At 39.8% G+C, this 20,511-nt stretch overlaps 1 protein-coding gene across 1 annotated transcript in view; it reads right to left on the bottom strand.

The window, feature by feature from the left end:
* The window catches only part of ubash3ba (ubiquitin associated and SH3 domain containing Ba), a 23,270-nt gene extending 3,037 nt beyond the window's left edge, over nt 1-20,233 (bottom strand). Inside the window, exons 1-10 of the mRNA XM_017308502.1 lie at nt 19,410-20,233; nt 3,911-3,964; nt 3,534-3,720; nt 2,950-3,148; nt 1,968-2,137; nt 1,682-1,890; nt 1,422-1,566; nt 535-655; nt 331-453; nt 63-192 (exon numbers count right to left, since the gene is read on the bottom strand). Of these exons, the coding sequence (XP_017163991.1) occupies nt 63-192; nt 331-453; nt 535-655; nt 1,422-1,566; nt 1,682-1,890; nt 1,968-2,137; nt 2,950-3,148; nt 3,534-3,720; nt 3,911-3,964; nt 19,410-19,537 (1,466 nt within the window). The 5' untranslated portion in view covers nt 19,538-20,233. The remainder of the gene's footprint in view (nt 1-62; nt 193-330; nt 454-534; nt 656-1,421; nt 1,567-1,681; nt 1,891-1,967; nt 2,138-2,949; nt 3,149-3,533; nt 3,721-3,910; nt 3,965-19,409) is intronic.
* Nucleotides 20,234-20,511: the final 278 nt, after the last annotated feature.

Here is a 20,511-nt window from a genome sequence, read left to right as displayed (position 1 = left end):
AACATTCATAAATACACATAAAGTGCATGTTTAGATGATGTTTGACACCAGACGTTGGTGGTCAGTCTACTGGTGAGTTGAATGAGGATGAGCTCYTACCTTGGAGGATGTGCTGAGCAGTCTGGATGCAGCGGAGGGAAGGAGAGCAGTAAACAAAGTCTACTGTTGTGTGGCTTCCCAGCAGGGCTTCACCTGAGATGGGCCAAAACACACAGTCACTCATAATGAATTCCAACTACAACATGCATTTGTGAATAACCTGCAAATAACACACACACACACACACACACGCACACACACCCCCACACACACACACACACACAGACAGACCTACTAGACGGGCCTGTGTGGAGCCAAACACAGTGATCGGACAGTCTTTTTCATAGTCCCGGTGACCTCCGCTCCTGCTTGGCAGGCTGCACGGCATGTTCAGATTAGAACGAATGTATCCACCTGTGCAGCACAGATGAAAGTCTCAGAAGAGAAGAAAACACTGGCATTTTAAAGACCGCATCACAGCTCTGCATCCCCCACCTTTGGAATCAAAACACTGGGTGACCCAGTGTTTGCCGAACACCACGTCCATCCTCTCGCCATGGCGACACACAAACAGCCTCATCTTGGGCGAGGAGGAGTGAGCGGTCGCCCTCGATACCTGAGATGGAAACGTCGTAGGCGTTTACCGAGCTTTCCGAATGTGTTCCTCGCGCTTTTTCGCATTTTGTCACGTTACATGCATAAACTAACGTGTCATATTGGGATTTTTGTGACAGACTCACAAAAAGCAGTAAATAACTGCCAAACTGGGAAAAAAAAATCAGGTATGTTAAAAATCCATAAAATGTGGTATAGATTTATATTCAGCCCTCTTTATTCTGTTTCCTCCACATAAATCCCAGCGCAAAACARCTGATCTTCAGAAGACATTTAATTGGAGTAAATTAATCTCAGTTTAAATCCAGTGGTGCAGATCCACAGCTGGATTTATTCAGAACGCCAGTAATAAAACATGGGAGTGGAAGCATTATGCTGTGGTCGACAAATAAAATAATTTAAGAAACTTTGAACGAGACTGAAGTGCTGTTCATAAATGTGCTACATCCAAACAAGCTAAGGTTGAGGTATTTTGCAAGATAAACAAGGAAAAACATCAGTCTGGTGGAAAGTATAGCATCCATAATCACAGTGATAGAAAATGTTTCCTTTTCTTTTCATTTGTGTTGACCTGTTGCATAAAATCCTAATACAAACACTGAACTTTGTGGTTTTAATGGGACATGATGTGGAAAAAGATCCAGGGGGGATTATAGGTTATCTCAAACAGACCTGTYCTCAAACTCCGTGTAATTTCACATCAAAGTTCACAGTAATCTTTATTAAAGCAGGCATTTTAGGCAATGGATGGTTACAGTGAAATGTACCTGCATAGGTGGAAGGAGGCCAGTGAGGCTGGAAGGATCCATAAGACTGTCAAGCAGACTGTCATTTAGCTGTCCATCAAATAAAAGCCCTCCCATGGGGCTACCAGAGGTAGATGGAGAGGCACAGTTGAGAAAGGAGTGAGACCTACCAATCAACACAAGAACAAACTCAGCTTTATTTGTTCGTTGTACTTAGAAAGTCACACAGCAAGCCTACAGCASTGTACTTGTTGGGAATGTGCTGTTTTCCCCATCCTTACCCATGAACAACCCACGTGTCTGACTCGTCGGCGCGGCTCACATAGTTCTCGGGCAGCAGGCCGGACAACCCGGTGCCCAGCGAAGTGCCGTACAGCCAGCCCTCACTAGCTGTGCTCTGCTCCACTGGAGACATGAAGATGAAGTCCCCCTGCAGCAGCTCCAGCTCGTCGTCGTTCTGAGGCACGTACGGGTACATGACTTGAAGCGTCTGCAGGAGGAGAAGAAGAGTCGTTGGGAGAGATGCTTTCATAAGAGGAGCTACTGGCTTGGTGGAGGGARGGCTACCTCGTGGTTAGCAAAGCGAATATCCCTGGAGAGGAGCACAGCCAGCCAATCACAGCCCGCGGTCACCTCTATGCTTTTAGCCAACTTCTCCAGAACTGGAAGATGGCTGGCATTAAAGTGGTACGCCATGGTGACATGGAGCTGCTTCTTATGGGGCTCAACGTGGACATCTGTAAAAAGAATAAATAAATAACACACACACACACACACACACTGATAAAAAATCAAGTACAATGGTACAATTTTCTCACGGATAGAAACTCAATTCCTCAATATTTATCTTTGCCTAAGGGTGACTGTAACGCTTYATTTAACAAGTTAGAATAGGTCTCTCAGCTATTCTAACCGGCTATTCTAACCGAAATTCTTTTGTGAAAAAGTGCGATTTTTTTCACAAAATCGCACTTAGGTAATGACATTTTAGTTTAGTTACTTTTGCATATTTTGAGATCCTTTTAGAATGACATGTTTTAAGGAGTCCTTTCCCTTTAAATCCAAATAAGCTTTACACTCGCACATGAAAATGGCTGCATACAGGTGCACAATTATACAAATGGGAAGTCAWCAACAAAGCACTTGTCTTTTCCAGCAGCCATTGTAAAGCAGTAAAACGAGCTGACCAAACGTGTTGTTCTGCTGCTTTGCTAGCTTAAGTTGCTAGGTAATGGCACAGTCCCCGTCAAATGTCACTTAACAATTGGAAGGTTATTGATGCGGCTCATTTTCCAGACACCAAAAAACATTGACTTATTGTTAAAAAAATAKTTTTTTTAAGCTCTTTTTACAATACTTCAGACCCTGTCGAAGACAAAAATGTGTAAGATGTGAATTTACTCCCACAATAATTCTCCATTTAGTGACGATAACCTACAGTACATTACAGTATCTGCATCTTGGTACCATGAAGTCAAATCAACACAGTCCTGTAGCTGCTCCCTTCAGAAAAGGAATCAACGCTCCACCCTCATCTGAAGGGACAAACCTGCTTTAGATGTCGCCTCGGTTGCAAAGTCAGCAGCGAAACTCTTCAGAACCTCGGCCATCTGCTCCTCCACAAAAAGCCCAATGAAGCTGGAGGAGATGTAGAGCTCCAGAGGCAGAGGCATGGGGATGCGACCTTTCCACTTGGCCACAGTGGTCTGCAGGGCGTCAGTCAGAGCCTCTACCTTCTCATCAGCACACTGAGGGGTGCAGAAGATAATTGGTGATCACAGAAGAAGAAACAAATGAAAGAGCATCACTAACTACAACGCCGTAAACCTTTTCACATCTTAAGAGARCAAAGTATTTTGCTAGGCTTTTGTGTGATGGTCGTGTGCTTATTCTGAACTGGAAGGAAAATGATACATCATCATGTCAACATTTTTTTACAAACAGCAACTTTTTTTTTTTTTTGGCCAAAGTTTGTATTTTCAGAAAGGAAATAGTCTCCAAGCAAATGCAGACTCAGACAATCTGCCTCCACAAAAGAGGAACTTCGGTCTTAGGCTAAACTGAACAACAGGGGATTGAAAACAAAAAGCGAGGTTACCAGTGAACTTTAATAAAAAGCAAGCATAAAGTTACCATGAAGAACTGGCAGAGGGTGATGTGAGGGAAGATGTTGTGGGCCTTGTTCTTCCCGCAGGTGAGGCGGGACTGCTTCCAGAAGTGTGTGAGCTGCTGGAGCAGAGGTCCGCTGGGGCGCAGGTACAACACATACTCTCTGGGCAGGTGGTCGTCCAGGAAAGGGTCGTCCAAATGGGAGAAGAGCCTGAGAGCAGYCAGAAACAAGGGGAGGAGAGGWAGAGCGTTTACTATCCAGCAGAGGGCGGTAATGAGAAGCCGCAGAGATTCAAAACATTTCCTTTGAAGTAAGRACTGCAAATGTTTGTCTCCAAAATATATATTTTCCTGTTCTGTGCTACACAGAACGTGAATAGATGCATTTGTGTTGCTCTCACCAGTCGCAAGCCGCCTGRACGTTTTTSCCTCCAGTCGAAACCAGAGCTTTCAACCTGCAACGGGAACCAGAACAGAGGAGGGGATCAAAGGACGATCACAGAATCAATACTCTCTCCTGTGGGACCAGATGCATTCAGAGCAGCTCGCTTCATATCATTTATGRCCTAACTTTAATGCTTAGAGCAGAGGGTTCATGAAACAGAGCTACTCTGATTTAATAAACCTGCTTTGTTTTTTCTTTGGAAAGCATTGTGAGGGTTTCATTGTCATAAAAGCAAACGTGTTGGTTTGATTCACGAAGCTCAGTCTATGAATAAGTAATGAGCACTTATGTGCTTGAGAGTATTTAGGCCAAACCATCTCCAAGTCTTGTTTAACAATTTATTTCCTCAGCTGCTTTATGTAATACAATTTGCAAGCATGATTAATGTTTTTTGTTGTACACAAGATTCACTTTAAAATAGATTTCACTAGTAAAAGGCTCAACAAGGGAACTCTGGGTGTTTTTTATACGCTTCCAGTCATCATCTTGTTGAAACTCCAGAAATCCTGTGCACCCTGGAAAAGGTTTCGACATCAAGCCACATGGAGCGTTTCAAAGCATGACATTCATACCGAGCTTCACTTGGGATCCCGATTGCTCAGTCATTTCATCAGACCAGAGGCTTTTATTTATGACGGCTTAGGAAGAAACTAAATTAAGATGTTATTCCTCACTGAAAAGAACGTAGCGTGCTTTTAGTCACTCTCTAAGCCATAAAACTTTTTTTTTTAAACACTTTGGATTTTTGTAAAACAGAGATTCTTATTTGTTGATAATTAGACTTTTTGACAGTTATCCTCTGCAGTGTATCCTGGAATCCTGTTCACATTTTTTCCATTACTGCATCACTGAGCTTTTATTGACTGACAGCGTCTCTCCGGTCACGCTCACGGGAAAGACCCACATAGTTGTCCCTTTAAAAGCCTGTACAAATTATTAACTGTGAATGCAATTAAAAAAAAACAAAAAAAAAACATGTGTTATTCTTATAACTTGCCCTGCTAAGTCATGCTGTTCTGGACAGATAAAGCTGTTCTTTTTTTTTATTTTATTCTTGCTCTTTTGGGCTSCTTAAAGAGGAAAAGGGCAAAAAGCAGAGTGTGCTCGACCCATGTATGAACACTTTTGGTCCACGAGGTCAGAATGGTGGTCATAGTTCTTAACTAAACCTGTTAAGAATCAACAAAAGTCTGAACACTAGGTTGGAGGCTGAATGGCCTCAATCAAAGCATATTCACACATTTCAATGGCCCAGTTAAAGCCTGGAGTTATGTCTTAACTGGCAAGATTTGGACAGGCCAGGYTAAGGATATATACCAATAGACTTGCAGCTTTTTTATTGGAAAAATATTTTAATTTCTGGTAGCTGTGACTATGTGGTATGAATACTTTTGCAATAGAAAAACCAAGAGGTTCTCCTTTTAACATTWAACCTCCACACACCGCATGCAAATTCTGGTCTGTGGGCAGGATTTGCTTATTGGTGAAGATAACACAAAGTACCAAAATGTGACTTCATGTTATCTCATCAGCAAACCGTTATCCATCGTATTTGCATCCATGCATGCAAACAACCAGCAACTTTCTGTTTTGTCACACTACTGCCGCTTGCATTCACCCAAATGAGCCATACGGCACGGCATAATTCTCTTCGCCCCGTTTATCCATGATTCATATTTGTATCTTTTGCTTATTATTCAGAGGTGAGCGAGTGCCAAATAACCGACGACAGTGATGAAGACTGTAGCTCAAATCAAAATCAAATCAAATTTCATTTGTATAGCACATTTCAGCAGGAAGGCATTTCTGAACTCTAAGCCTTGTTACTCCATCTCCTTTCAGCCAGAGTTCTTTGTGCATTGTGTGAGAACAAGGCACGGGCCCAAGCCAATAAATGGCTTATTCATTGGATCAGCAAACAAAAACACAAAACGGTTATAATACCGCCACGCTTTTAACTAAATGATAACTGTAACATAGACAGCACTGCTTTTTACCCCTCTGTGCAGACATTATGATCGTCTCTAAATACCAAATTAATCGTTTTCTGTGCCACTGCGTAGCCTTATGACTTCTTTTTGGAACGTGATTCAGACTCGCTGCAGCTCCTCTGCGTGTGACGGCGCCGATAGTGCTTACTGTGCCCCCGTTTGTGTTCAAACTCAATGAGCTATTTTTATATTCGTCCCACAGAGAGGGTCCTAGATTCGGCGATGTCCCCGAACCCCGAGGCAGAGCGCCCTGACACACGGCAGGGTGGGAAGGCCGGGTCGGCGGGATCGTGAAAGGTTGCCAGGTCTGAACGGTGCGCCCCCTCGCTACACACACACACACACGCACGCACGCACGCACGCACACACGCACACACGCACACACGCACACACACACACACACACATACACACACGAGAACACGTGCAGAGCAGAGACAAACCCCTGAACTGGTCTACCACGTCCACATACAACATTTTATCTCACCGACCCAGTTCCTGATAATACAAGCCATGGCTGGGTGGAGAAGGCTTAACACGCAGAGCCATTTGTGTGCTACAATCGTCTTATACGAAGATTCCACCTGGTACTGTGTGGAGGAGGATTTTTTTTTTTTCCCCCGTTTTTTTTTATTTCAGAAGGGATGATGGGATTACAAGCAGATGTGACTGAGRCCTCATAAAATCCAATTCGAGCTGGAACACAGGATTGCATGCTTCTTATCTTTGTACAAAGAGACCCCTTGTGACATGAAATATTACTAAAGTTCTTACGCTGGTTTGCTGAGCAAATATACAAACATCGTGCAACACGGTGAATTTGACCTCTTCTTTTYTTAATGCTATGAAACCCTGTTGTGGGTGTAAACATTAATAATGGTGAGAAGGCACTGCATCAGCTTGGTTTTGACTTGCCTTTTTTACTCAGAGAGCTGACATTCACACACTGGGGTTGTCTGTAGAGTGAAGAAACAGGTGTAAAGCAGATGGAAATATGTAGATAAATTTCACATGAAGTGTGACGCAGGAGGAAATAGTCCAATATAATGGACTAATATAATTAGACACAGTTCAAACCTACACAGAAAGAATAAATAAGACGTTTTCTTCTACCAGAGCAAAAGATCAGGTGCAGATTTTTACAAGCCAGTCATGTTAGAAGAGGATGCTGTGTAAGGGGGACACACGCGCATCTGAATGCAGACCATCAATGTCAACACAATCTTTGATGTCTTGACGGCTGCAGAAAAAGTGCATCAAGCAAAAAGATCAAAGTGACGGAGAGCAACGGCAACCAAGTTCAGACTGCCGGCTACTGCATCCTGTCGCRCCTCAGAGGCTAGACTCAGCCTTCTGCCGCCGCTCTGGCTTTCAGACACAGAAGATCTCAAATCTGCCGTTTTTAAACGTTCAGTCATTTCACAGAATAGTGATGCATACCCATGACTTTATACAACTTTAAATTATTTACTTTCCCTAAAGAGAACAATGAATATATATTTGTTCAGTGGTCTAAATGACCTTGTTTCTGTAAAATCGGCTGACATGCATCTATAATTAAATCATTTATCTTTCAACACTGCCACGCAGATGTAAAGATTTCCCTACAAACTAGCTTTGGTCCTTGTATAGCTTATGTCAGAACCACAAACCTCAGTGTATTTGGGGCATTTCATAAACTGACACAAAACACAACTTGCCCTACATTTGTATTTTGCACCCCTTTACAAATAAATCTGTTCATTCACTTGAGGTGGAAAAAAACCCAAAATCTTTCAGGATATTTCATACATGACACAAGAACTCTTATGATATTTTCATAATTCCTTTATCCTGCAGCATTTGCATATATATTTTATATTTTAGAAACCAGTCAGGACAAAAATTTCTGCCCAAAACAAAAACAAACTATTTTTTAAAAATCAGGGTTTTAAGTACAAAATGATGTTGATGTTGCAGCACAAAGAAATACAAAACATGTATCTGTTCTTGCAGAATGTGTATGACCTTAACATACAACTGGCGCTACAATGGAGTAGTTTAACTTAAGTAATATTCATATGTCCAGATCAGTATTTAATTAAAAGTCAATGACAGACTTTAATCTGCAGATCCCAGACATTCTCCATCCAATCTCACTCACTCTCTGACCTGARAGTTGACAAATATTTTGGTCTCTAGATTTGCAAAGCTGGTGGAGACAGACCCCCCCCCAAAAAAACTCACACCAAATTCAAACAGCAGTGAGTTGGAGGGGACATCACTGTGCTTGTTCCAGTTCACAATTTGGCGTCATTTTTTTACTTGTCTATAACATAAAATCACATCAAAAAACTCTGATTGTAACAAAATGTGGAAAAATTTCAGTAGTGGGAATATWTTTCATTCAATAATGTTGTAGAAAGGTTTTTCACTACCGATATTAAAAAGTCAAAGCTTATTGAAAATTACCAATTACACAACTAACCAGAAAAAAAACAACTAAAGAAGAGACGAAGAAACTGCTCTGACTGAATTATAGCGAATGCAAATGTGAAAAAATTTGGACTCATTAAATAATGGATGGACCACCAAGCAATTCACAGAAGTCCTCATCAGAACTTATCCCTATTAAACTCAATTTTATTGGTTCGGATGTTTTCTGCTGGAATAAAAGAACAAACTGTCCTCAACTTCTAACTTATTCTCAGCAAACACTGACAAAGTTATTTTTTAACTGAATTTGTTTTAGAAAGCCAAACTAAGATGAAAAAGATTAAAGACTGTGCAAAAGCAAACTCTGCCCTGAGTGAGAGCCGTTTCAAAGTACCAATAAAAAGGTGATATCGTCAGATRATTTTTCATATATTTTTYCCCATGCACCTGCRTAGCAGAAAATATCAAATATAGCCCTGCAGTTTTCTCACGTATGATGAGGCCATTAGCAGTCTTTGTAGATAAACTCACCGTCTTTTGCATGTTTGCCGCGGTTTGGTTTCTCACGTGTTTAAACATTCTTTGGGCTGTTTATTACGATCTAGTCATTTTCCAGGCTGCTGGACAAGCTGGAAGTGACAAACCTCCACTATGTAAACATCRTGCTTTTCATGCAGGCAAATTAGCCATGAAAGAATAGCAGAAAAGATAAACTACATTACATGCAAATATAAACAAATGCTACAACATTTGCAGCTAGATGCTCCCAAGGGCCCCTCCCCGACTCGACTCCACCAGCGAAACAGAATTTCCTGTTTATAAGCTGACGGCAAACAGACAGCTCCAAATACTTATCACACCAGCATAGCTGGGATCTCAGTTTGCTGCCTGACACTCAACTGCACCCAAAGGAGAGCTTCCATCAGCTGAAAAAATATGCTCCACTTGCAACAGTGCAATCATTCATCCTGCAGCAAGGCAAGCAATGAAATGAGAATTTACTTATTTACAGACAAAATGTTATATTTACCATACAGATAGTAGTTGTTATTCACGCCTAATTAGGCTTCATATGCATGAAAACACCATTGGTTCAATTTTACACTATAATTTTTATCTGAAAAAAATGCMGGCACTCTAGGTTTACACAAAATAAAGGGGGAAAAAATGCAGTTTATAATTTGTGTAGAGAGCACTTTAGACTTGCCAACACATATACTTCTATTTGGCAATATGTGAACTAACTAGCTACTCCTGGAACATTTATCCTAGATGGAATAATTTGCCTCCATCATTTAGTTGCACCACCTCGTTTCATATTTTKAAATTGTCTTTGCTCCAGTTTTCAGTAAGAACAAAGTATAATTTACTTACTAATTACATTGACATGCACACATACACTGCATCTGAATRTATTGTCTTATTTTGTCATGATGAGTGTGTGTACCATACAGTTGCTAGTATGAATTTATATGTACATGTTTTTTTGGTTTTTTGATAAGCTAGCTTTAGATTGGGGGGAAGCATGCATGCTTGTGTTTAAATGTCTTGAAATATATTTTGAATTTACTAAGGATTTGTATTATTTTTCATAATTATGCTTTATTAGGAAAACCCCCCCYYCMAAAAAAAAGAGATGATACATCTCTAGGAGTTATCTTTGAAAATAATAAATGAAATAAAKTAACAAGCTAAGCTAGCTCAGCTATTAGCACGTCTCTTAAAATGGTCCAAAATTCACCTACAACTTGTTAGCCTTTTTCAAAAGGTTTGTTAATCTTATGTAAATGAGAATGATAAAAATATTGTACTTTTTAATTAAGTTTTTTCTGTAACTAGCCAAARGTTCTAAGCCAGCATGAAGAAACTGCAGCTTAAASTGCCTCAAAGCTGCGCTGTCTCAAACTGTACGGTATTTTTGTGTTTCAAATTTTAAAGTTGAAASACTTATTTTTTTTGCTTATTTAACTAACTTAGAAGTTTTCTACAATAATTCACAACATTTTGATAAGCATCTGATACTAGTCACCATCTACCTTTGTCAGTTTGAGGACTTTTTCCAACACTGATCCTAACACTCCCCTTGACTATGAATGCAACCTCCAATCATAAATCCCAAGCAGAAACACAAACTACATTTAGAAGTTGTTGAATTACAGGGTTGGAATGTTATTTGCACGTGCATTAACTGGAAAAGGAGAAAGACCAACTTTYCTCAGAGCAAAAAGCCCAGAAGGATTACATCCATGAACCAGAAGGGATCTTAGACTGTCCGGGCTTRGAGAGGTCAAAGGGTGTTGCGAGTCTGCAGGAAGTGTAAATTACATTTTCCATCACTAAAAGTAACATTAGGAATAAATATCTGCTGTATATTTACTACCAGATTGCAAATAATGTAAAGAAACTAGACGTATCCAGCGCTATAGAAAAATTTAAGCATTGCATCTGTAATTCTAGGAAAAGACGGCAACACATCTGCCACAACTGCTGCGTAAATGTATGTGTAACTCCAAACTTAGTGAAACTTTATTGTCATAAACWTACAAGCAGTCCTTAGCTAATCTGCAATAAAAGCGTTTAACAATGCTAATTTCCATGTGTAGCCACTTTACTTTCAACAGAGCCACACATGCCATACTTTTATGCATTTATGGTAAGATTTGCTAATWAAATTAACCCCCAATTTGCCCTACGGGTTAGTGACATATTTCATTCACAGACATGCCTGCTTTGCTGTTACATACTCATTATTTTCAGCAAACCAAGAACCACAAATTGAACAAAAGTATCTGTGGACAGCTGAGAACCACAAATTGAACAAAAGTATCTGGACAGCTGAGGTATTTTCTTACCATCATTTATCTTAATGATACAGACGGGAGGTTCACCAGGTCAGACAGAGCAAATAAGAAATTGACTCAAGTAAAGTTGCGAACGAGAGAAAAAGGTTTAAAAGAACCCCATGGTTTTAGAGGGCTATTTTTAGAGCTCTATGACGTCAGTGAAACAAGTTAAAGTGTACACAGAGCAAATGATTCACTGTAAATACTTTGTTTAAGGCCTGGTGCCAAAATCATGATGCATCACTGAGCCCTACTCACAGTCCCACGGCTTCTACACAGGCAGTGAAAACAGAAAGTGTTTGGGAGTGGTGGCCATCGTTGGGTCRGCAGCCGCATGCATGTTGTCTTAAGACGCACCATCAGAAGCRTCTGGCTTTAATTAAGGCCGCAAATTAAATTTAGAWTTAGAAAGGTTGTACATAAAGAGGATACACAAGGCCAGAGCCTTGACATTAGGGTTTTTGGAACAAGTATTTGTCTTTTCAGCAGAAAATTACAACTTTTTGCCGAATGTAGGATTGATCTAATGAGAAAAATCACGATAGCTCACTGAGTACAGAACGCCATCGCTCAGTACGACCACAACCGACTCAGAATCTGCTTCAGCCTCCCTCCAACTACCAACTCGACAGTGCTCTGCAAAAGGTCACAAGCCACTTCCGGAAATGAGCGACTTCCTCTTGGCTGTCTTGAACACAGGCTCAGAGCTTGTTTTAGTTTGCACGCAGCGGCACTATTCCTGATACGTTAATGTAGAAGGTTTTTCTTTTTGCTGTAATTCTRCCAGAGATTTGCCTACATGTCAAATGATTTCACTTGATGGTACTTTGCGTGTTGTACTAAACTGGCATTCTGGGTAGGGAAGAGAAATGAAAGTGTTCTAGGTAAGGGGAACAATGTGCTGCATTCAGTGTGCACTCTGACTTCCTCCTACACTCACAAAAAGACTTCACAGGCGGACAGGGTGGGAAAACAAAAAAAAAAAAAAAAAAGAAGTTAGAGCATATAATCTCCACACAGCTATATGCGCTACGGCTCAGAAACCGCGCTGGCTTTGATGTTGAGAAGCCGTTGGAGAACATGCTGCACAAGAGACATTTGTATCTGTAAAACGAATCTGATAAGAAAACAGAATAGAAGATGCAAAAAGTGCCATTGCTGATTATAAATGGAGCTCATCATTGGTGGATGTACTGAAGCTCTTAAAAGTTCTTCTTAATGTTAAAATCCAGGTTTATAACATTGAAAAATCCTTTGTAAACKTGTTCCACCTTTACGTATATCCTGTACAACATCCTGACTGAAAACAAATAAATCCAAATAAGATGCTGTAGCCRGTTTTCATAATCAGGCTTTGGCTGAATCAGGTGCTGTGCAGACATGAGCAGCAGGCCACCCAGAGAGGCGGAAGTTATCACTCCAAAAGCAACATAAAAGCCAGATTATAGTTTACAAATACACCCAGGAACAAAAAAATCCCACTGTCTTTGTTCTGATAAAACTAAAAATGAAGTGTTTGGTAACGAGGACCAGCGTTGCATCTTGGGGAAAAAAATGGGAAGCTTGCAAGTCTGAGTACGCCATCCCAAATGTGAAGTATGCGAGTAGCATACTTCACATACTACTCGTCTTATGAAGGCATTTTGCTCCAAGAGGAGCTGGTGCACTTTACAGAATATGTGGCAAAACGATGAAATATTTTTAAGAAATCAGTCAGGAAGTTAAAGCTGAGGGAAAATTGGGCAAAGACTGTAAACGTGCCTTTAAATTAATTAAAAACTGACTTAATGACAACAAAGTCACAGTTTTGGAGAGGTCAGCACAAGGCTTGAATCTAGATACATGAAAGATGTGTGGGCTGAGCTGAAAAGGTGTCTGCAAGCCTGACTCTCTAAATCCAGTTTCATCAGAAGAAATGGGTCAAATGTCCAGCTACTTATTTATTATAAGACGGTCCTTAAGGAAGGATACCCAAGATGTTTCTCCCAAACATACAGTTTAAACAGTAGTTATACTAAATAACAAAATGGAAATTACAATGTAAATTTCTGAATGTAAATATTTCTTTAAAAATCTCCTCGCTATTCTTGCAGATAGCAAACAGAAATAATTTTGTCGTTTCCTACCTTGCATAAAACTAGGTATATTAATAAACATGGTTTTTGATTGTGGTTTTGATACGTATACCTAGAGATAATCTTGGGTCTTTGGCAACCTCTCTGCACACTTAGGCTTTAGCTAAAAAAAACCCACAAGTAAATATATTTTTAAAAAAGTACTGGAGCAAATGAACATTCTCAATCGTCCTTAGAGACGCAATAATTGATGATAGGTTTGTACTTAAGCAAACTGCATATGATGGGGTAGATCTAGAGGAGAGTGTTGGTCCTCAGTAGAGCCACCATGGTTCGATTCCTGACGTTTCCTCCTCCCTTTGCCCGTTTGCTCTTTAAATACAGCAAATAAAGGCAACTAGTGCCATAAAAACCTAAGATGAAATGTAAATGTTGATGGTAAACTCAAAGGTGCATTACAAATAATAAACTTTTGCAACCAGTTTACTCTGCCTTTCGTACCGGTTGTGTGTCACATTAAAGGTGGAAAAAGAATTTAAAAATTACTTACCAATGGATTTTAACAAGTTGTCTCTCTATAGCTTTGAATTTTAGACAATACAGATTTTAAAATTGCAAAAAACAAAGACTTAAGCCTAAATAGTCATTTAAGATGTAAAGCAAAAAGCATATAATAAATTAGTGGAGGTAGAAGTAGTACCTGCTTTTGTTATCCATTAGGCAATCCTGAGCACATTCATCCAAAGGGAATCCATACTTCTTTAAAAAAAAAAGAAGAAGTTGGAGAAGCGGCCCTCTGAGCACGGATGGAAAGTAAAAAGTCAACACCAATGTCCAATGTCTCTGCAGTAGGACATGTCTTGTTTACGCTCACAGTTCAACACAGAGCAAGACCAATTATATTCATGTCTGTCTTTGGACTTTATCACTGCAGTTATCATGATGGGGTTTTTTCTTATCGGCTTCCTGCCAACTCAGAAACTGCCACCTTCGTCTCAGAGTGGCTAACCAAAATGAAGCGGGGGGCATCTGACTACATTTTCCATCACATCATTTATCATTAACCCCTATTTATAGCATCTTACTAATGTGAGGAAAAAAAGTAAATGGACTGAACTTATATAGTGCTTTTCCAATCATTTTGACCACTCAAAGCACTTTACACTAGAGTCACATACACCTATTTGCACTCACAAACGCTTACACGTTTATACACTGATAYGCTGCTCAGTAGGCAATTTGGGGTTGAGTGCCTTGCCCAGGGGCACATTGACATGTGACAGGAGGAAGCTGGAATTGAACCTACAACCTTCCGATCACAAGACAACTACTCTACCCACAGAGCCACGGTCGCCCTGTGGGTTATTGGGATTTTCATGAGGTAGGACGTCTGAATTCGCCTTTTCACTTCCTTACAATATCAATAAAATCGGCTTAATCCCTGAGCGTCTTTGCTTAAATGTACAACAAATGAAGTCTTGAGGTGTTTTTTTTTTTTTTATTGTTTTGCAGGCTGTTTTGTCCTTCCAGTAAGCTCAGTTATTTCAGCCAGTAAAACATCTGCTTTCGCTGATATGTTTACTACAACCCAATAAAATGCTGCCTTCAGAATATGACAGAACTTAGCCTGAAAATCTAAACAAACACACTATCATAGCTATAAAAAAAAGATTATTAATGGACTTTTAATACCCTGGTTTGATTCCTTATAGACACTATAAAAAGGACCAAGGGCAATGTTTACCACGAAATACAGGACAACAAGAAGTTAAAATTAACACTCAAGTGTTATAAGGAAGTGTTTCTAATGACGTTGGATGATTTACAAATGTAGTACAGGAAAAAAAAAAGAAAACTACAAGGTGCAACATGCAACAGAAAATGGTTCACTGAAGCTTTAAAAGACGGTTTTGGACTAAATAATAACTGACCATTTGATTTAGAGGCTTTCCAGAAACACTCATGCTTTCCTGAACCCATTTCTTCCACGTCCTACCGAACCTGTACAACAAAGATCAACAGCAACACACGGCTTCACACGTCAGTGGCGTGTTTCTGCGCATTCAGCCGGGGTCACGTCGCATCTTTGCTTCCACACAATCAGGAGAGCAACAACCTTCCAGGCAGCTCCTAGCTGATTACTCAGGTCAGATSCTGGATGCATCAGCACAAAAAACAGAACGAAAGAAAGAAACTTCCCCAGAATAAAACAGAGGGTCAGTTTCTTTTTATGTGTGCGTGCGTGTGTGTGTGTGTGTGTGTGTGTGTCTCCATGATTCACGTTCCCCACAGCCTGAAAACAAACACCCGAACACAATAAGCTTTTGTTGCCTGAAGCAGTGATGGATAGCTCATTTCCGTTACATTTCTTGTTCCTCTTCCACCAACGCTGAACAGCAGAGTGGCAAAATATGAAAAGTTGGACGTTTTACTAATGAGGAACGAAGGAAGGGAAAACATGCTACACCTGACTGAACATAAACGGTACAAAACCACACTTAGCAAATAATCTGCGAATGTCTTGGCGATAAATATTTGGTTGAAATTGCAATTTTGAAAAAATTCTTAAATGTGGCGTTACACTGTTGATGTACATATTGGCACTGCTGGTACTAATGCATTAAAAGCTGTAAAGTAAATTCATCTTTTGCTGCTGTCGAATAATCAAACACTRAAAATTTTAGAAAAATGCAGTCATTATCTTGATAATTACTCATATTTCTTTTGAGAAATACAAGTTTGACCAAAATTTTAAATATTAGGACTTTTTGTACTTCAAAGAAGTGTAATAAAARACTAAATCATTGTGTTTCACTTCCTAAGTTAACTTTTCCTCATAACCATAACTTCTTGTTTCTCTGTTTCTTTTGACACACTCTTCAAAACGGAAAATAAAACAAAACACACCACGAAGGCAAAAAATGCTCATTGATCTGGGAAGATTTACTTGACGAACCTTTCCTGCTTCTGTGAGGCACAATAGTTGATGTGGCGCAGAGGTAGATTTGTTTTGGTCACTCTTCAAAACGGGAAAGACAATAAACTACGTCGTTAAAGAAAGGCAGAGGCTTGTTGACCTCAGACTTCTCCGTTTCCCAGTGGTATGAAAGTGTGACACAGAGACACACTTATTTTGGCCACTAGCCTCCAGGCTGCGCAAGGAGCCATATTTACCTCACCACAAGCTGCGGTGAAGAGGATGGTAAGACATGAAGAAAAACCCAAATAGCTCTTTGTGAAAGAGCACGAGTGGAGGCTGACACACAGGATGGACAACTACGCACACACACACACACTCCCTGAGAACCGAACCAATTAGCCTAAAGAGCATTTCATTTTAAAGCATTTGAGCACATCTCTACCTGGGATGCTAATAAGTGTTGATGGAGGAGTTCCTGCTTGCTGCCAAAAAAACTTTAATTCTTTAGTTTTTGTTTCAGTTTTTGCAACCGCACCAAACCTTGCTTAACTTGCCAAATCGTCAGCGAACAGACACAAACAAGCCAGAGTCATGAGCACAAAACAACCGGCAGCTTCACCAGAGTGGCAGTCAAGACTGTTCACTGGCGCGCATTAATATTTAACAACAATTTGTTACAGAAATCAATTATTAAATCAGAGCGACAATGGGTGTCGTAGATAATGGATGTGCGTATGCTAGCATACGAATCGCAGTCACTCGCTGGCGTTGGACAGAAAACCATTAAACCTTTGTCAGTTTTATAGCWTTTCTTTTTTTTTTAAAGTTTTCCAAAAGGTAACAGCTCGACCCGGTTAAAAGGAAAGGCTAGGCAACACATTTAACCTCACTAGTGCGAGTCGCTGCGAAAATGTCTGCCTTCATTTTTACAAAGCAAAACAGAATCTAATTGCAGCGTTCACAAGAGAATYGTTTCTTTGGTACCTGGGAGATCATTTTTGGGCATGTAGAAAAAAGGCCCTGTGTGGGATGGGACAGTTTCAACATGTTAGGCTAATAATTTATGTGGGAGTATCTGACAGTGCTTACAATGAAAAAGGACAAAATAATAACACTTCCTGTGACAGGGAAGACATTGCACAGTGAGAGGAAGGAGAGAAATTAAAAAGAGCTAGCTCATGCTTACAATTAGTTGTCATTATTTGGCAGAACAAAACTACAGCATGGTTCGTTAAGCTAATGTATAATGTTCAATATTTGAAACTAAATGTAGTTTCGTTATTTATAGTTTCATTATTTTATCTGTTTATTTTTTAAATTATACTTAAATCACCAATTCTGCTTCTAGTGGATTTCTTCTGTTGTTTTGCATCTACAAATTGCAAACTGTAAATCATTTATTTAAAAACCATAAGAAACACGCAGACCACACGTTTTCATATTATCAGCTAATCTACAGACTACTGTCTGGAATCAATAATGCTTGTTTCCTGGCAACCGCTTTGCTTAAAGGATGAAAGAAAAGATGAATGAAAAGAAGTATTGACGGCCGCAACCAGGAAATACCCATAAGATCATGTTGACACTGAGAGACAGTGAGCACAAAGCTCTCCTCAGACTACAACGAGGAAACCATGATTAATCCTCAGCCAGCCCAAGGAATAAGCAAACCAAGCTTCTCTCGCAGAACATTTTTAAATCACTTCTACCATTTTCTACATGAGAACATTTCAGCTTTTAAACTTCTTCATGTTTTAACATCTAAAACAACAATATATTCCTTCTTGTGGTACAAAGAAGATATTTACAGTATGATAAGCGACGTTTACATCCATAACTTGAGAGCGTCTTTTATCATGCTGCTGCTCGTGAGTCACGTTTCATGCACTGAACTGTTTTTGCATAAAACCCAATCGAAACAACACCTTCTTCCTGTCTCTGTGATCCGTACCGTTTAAGTCCCCATTTCATTTAAAGCTCTACATCGTTTCATCTTAAATAATATTTAAAGAAAGATGGTGGCGTATTTTAGAAATAACACCTTTAAAACTGCTAAAAAAAATGCCCATAATTCCATTTTTACAGTTGTTAAAGTTCTTTTAATCAGATGATGAATGGAGTAAAGAAGAGCAGCATGTAAAGTCAAAAAGTGGACTTTACATGCTTTTAGCAAATTCAAAATCAACATTATGTTCTAAATAAAACTGGATAATTTATCTGTCTATGTATGAAGAAGCTACAATGTATAAATGCTTGTCTAAAAATGATCCCAAAATGATTATTAAAATAGTAAATTAAGATTCTATTTATTTTTTCCCCTGCTGTGGGAAAACCCAGGTTGGAGACTGTTAAGCAGATACCTGAGTTTAAATAGGGTCATTGTGAACTTAAAAAAAAAAAAAAAAGCCAAAGATCATCAGTGGAAAAGATGCCTAGATTTATAAAAATTTGCAGATGAATATGAGAAAATGTTTCAATAGAATACCAAAATTATTGGATACTGGTTGGTTCAGCCTAGCTATAACTGCAGAACATTATATTATTTTAGTACAGTATCAATAATAGTTGTTAAATAAAAGCAATTAAAATCACATGCTACATTTTTATTTAAAATATTTGTGTAATATTGTATTTTTACTCAAGTTTATAATCCTGTTAGAATCTCAACCGGTCGTTAGGATTAAGAAATAACAGAAAATGTTACTGTCGGGTAATGCAATTCTGAATTGGCTTTATACAATTTTGGGCTGGGTCTGGATTCTTTGGTGTTGGGCAAAAAAATGTAGAATTACTTAGCAATTTAACTCCTTTTATTATAATTTGAAGATACTATATAATCAATCTTAGTGCAATGCAACCTTGATATTAACATGTATCTGGTACTTTTCTCACCAGTGTAAAATTTAAAAAAAGAAGCTTCAACTATTTAACAACTAGATCCAATGTGTTTGAGTTTTCAGATGTGTACAATTTGAAATTAACAGTCTAATTTGTACTGTCAAATTCTAGCAAACACTTTAAAACAGTTATGAGTTGTCAACATGGACACACCAGAACCAAGCAGCATCAATAGCAGAGATGCTGAGAGAATAAAAGCAAATAGAGAGGAGTGTAAAGGAAACTTTTGACCAGGATACTAGAATAAGTGGATGCTGCTTGGTTCAGACTAGACTGTGTGAGAGAGAGTTGTGACAGAGCAGCTGTCCACTTACGCCCTGGTCCTGGGGAAGCCCATGGACAGCAGCACGTCCAAAGTAGAGCCATGTTTGATGGTGTTGGGTCGGTTCTGGCGCTGCCTTCGCGGTGTCACTTTGGCGTACAGGTCCTCCTTCGCTGCCATAACTCACTGCCCCATCGGTACGTCAGGTCCTCAGCTCCGCTGGTGTGTTTTCATTTATAAGCAGATAAAAAAGAATGGGGGGGGGGAAAAAAGGAAGACGGAACCAATGAGCTATTTAACCCAGAGTGACTCGGTCTGGACGGAAGCACGTAAATATCACGAAACTCTGCGAGGAAACGAGCATGTTTTGACTGTGAGCTGGAACGAGCTGCCTCCTCCTCCTCCGGCTGCTGCTCCTGACGGCTCGCAACATGAAGTCAAAACCATCAGCAGGGGGCTCGGCCATGGGAAGTCACTCCTGCCCTCTCAGTCGTGTCCCCGACAGCGGTGAACACATCTGGCTGCTGCCTGCCCCTCGCATCCGGTCCGCTGAGCGAAAAATCAAGATACAGCACAAGTTTGCCTCTCCAAATGTCTTATTCATGAATGGACCCTGATGAGCTAGCGGAGGATCGGCCGCGACCCCTTCAGTTAAAGAGACAGCACAGCAGCAGCATGCAGGAGGGGACAGGAAGTCGATTTTAAAGAACCGAGGGCGTATCAAACTGTGACAGCGACACAGTCCGCCTACTCAGGGGCGCTGTTTGAACACATATGCAGTCTGTACGGAGAGCTGCTGTGATTATTTTAGTGACAGTCCCATGATGGAGGTGAATGGTGGAAAATGCTGCTCACACTTCCTGTCTGCGAGAAAAAGATCGACGTTGCTGCGCGCATGCGTAGTGAGGGGGTATGGAAAACAGTCCGCCATCCTTAGTCGTCATAGCAACACTGGCATTAATCCGTAAATTTATAATTTATTACTCGGTGGTAAATATTTCACTGAAAGTAGATAAACATTTTCCCAGCATATATTTAATTAAAAATGTTCCACTAAAGCCTTTATACTTTAGTTTGTCACATCTATAGTAGTTTTTATTTTATTTTTTTTAAAATCTATTTTGTGGAACTTTTTTATGTATGATCAACATTAT

Source organism: Poecilia reticulata, linkage group LG14 (genome assembly GCF_000633615.1).
Source record: "Poecilia reticulata strain Guanapo linkage group LG14, Guppy_female_1.0+MT, whole genome shotgun sequence".
NCBI lineage: Eukaryota > Metazoa > Chordata > Actinopteri > Cyprinodontiformes > Poeciliidae > Poecilia > Poecilia reticulata.
This window is presented reverse-complemented; position numbering and strand designations above follow the sequence as displayed.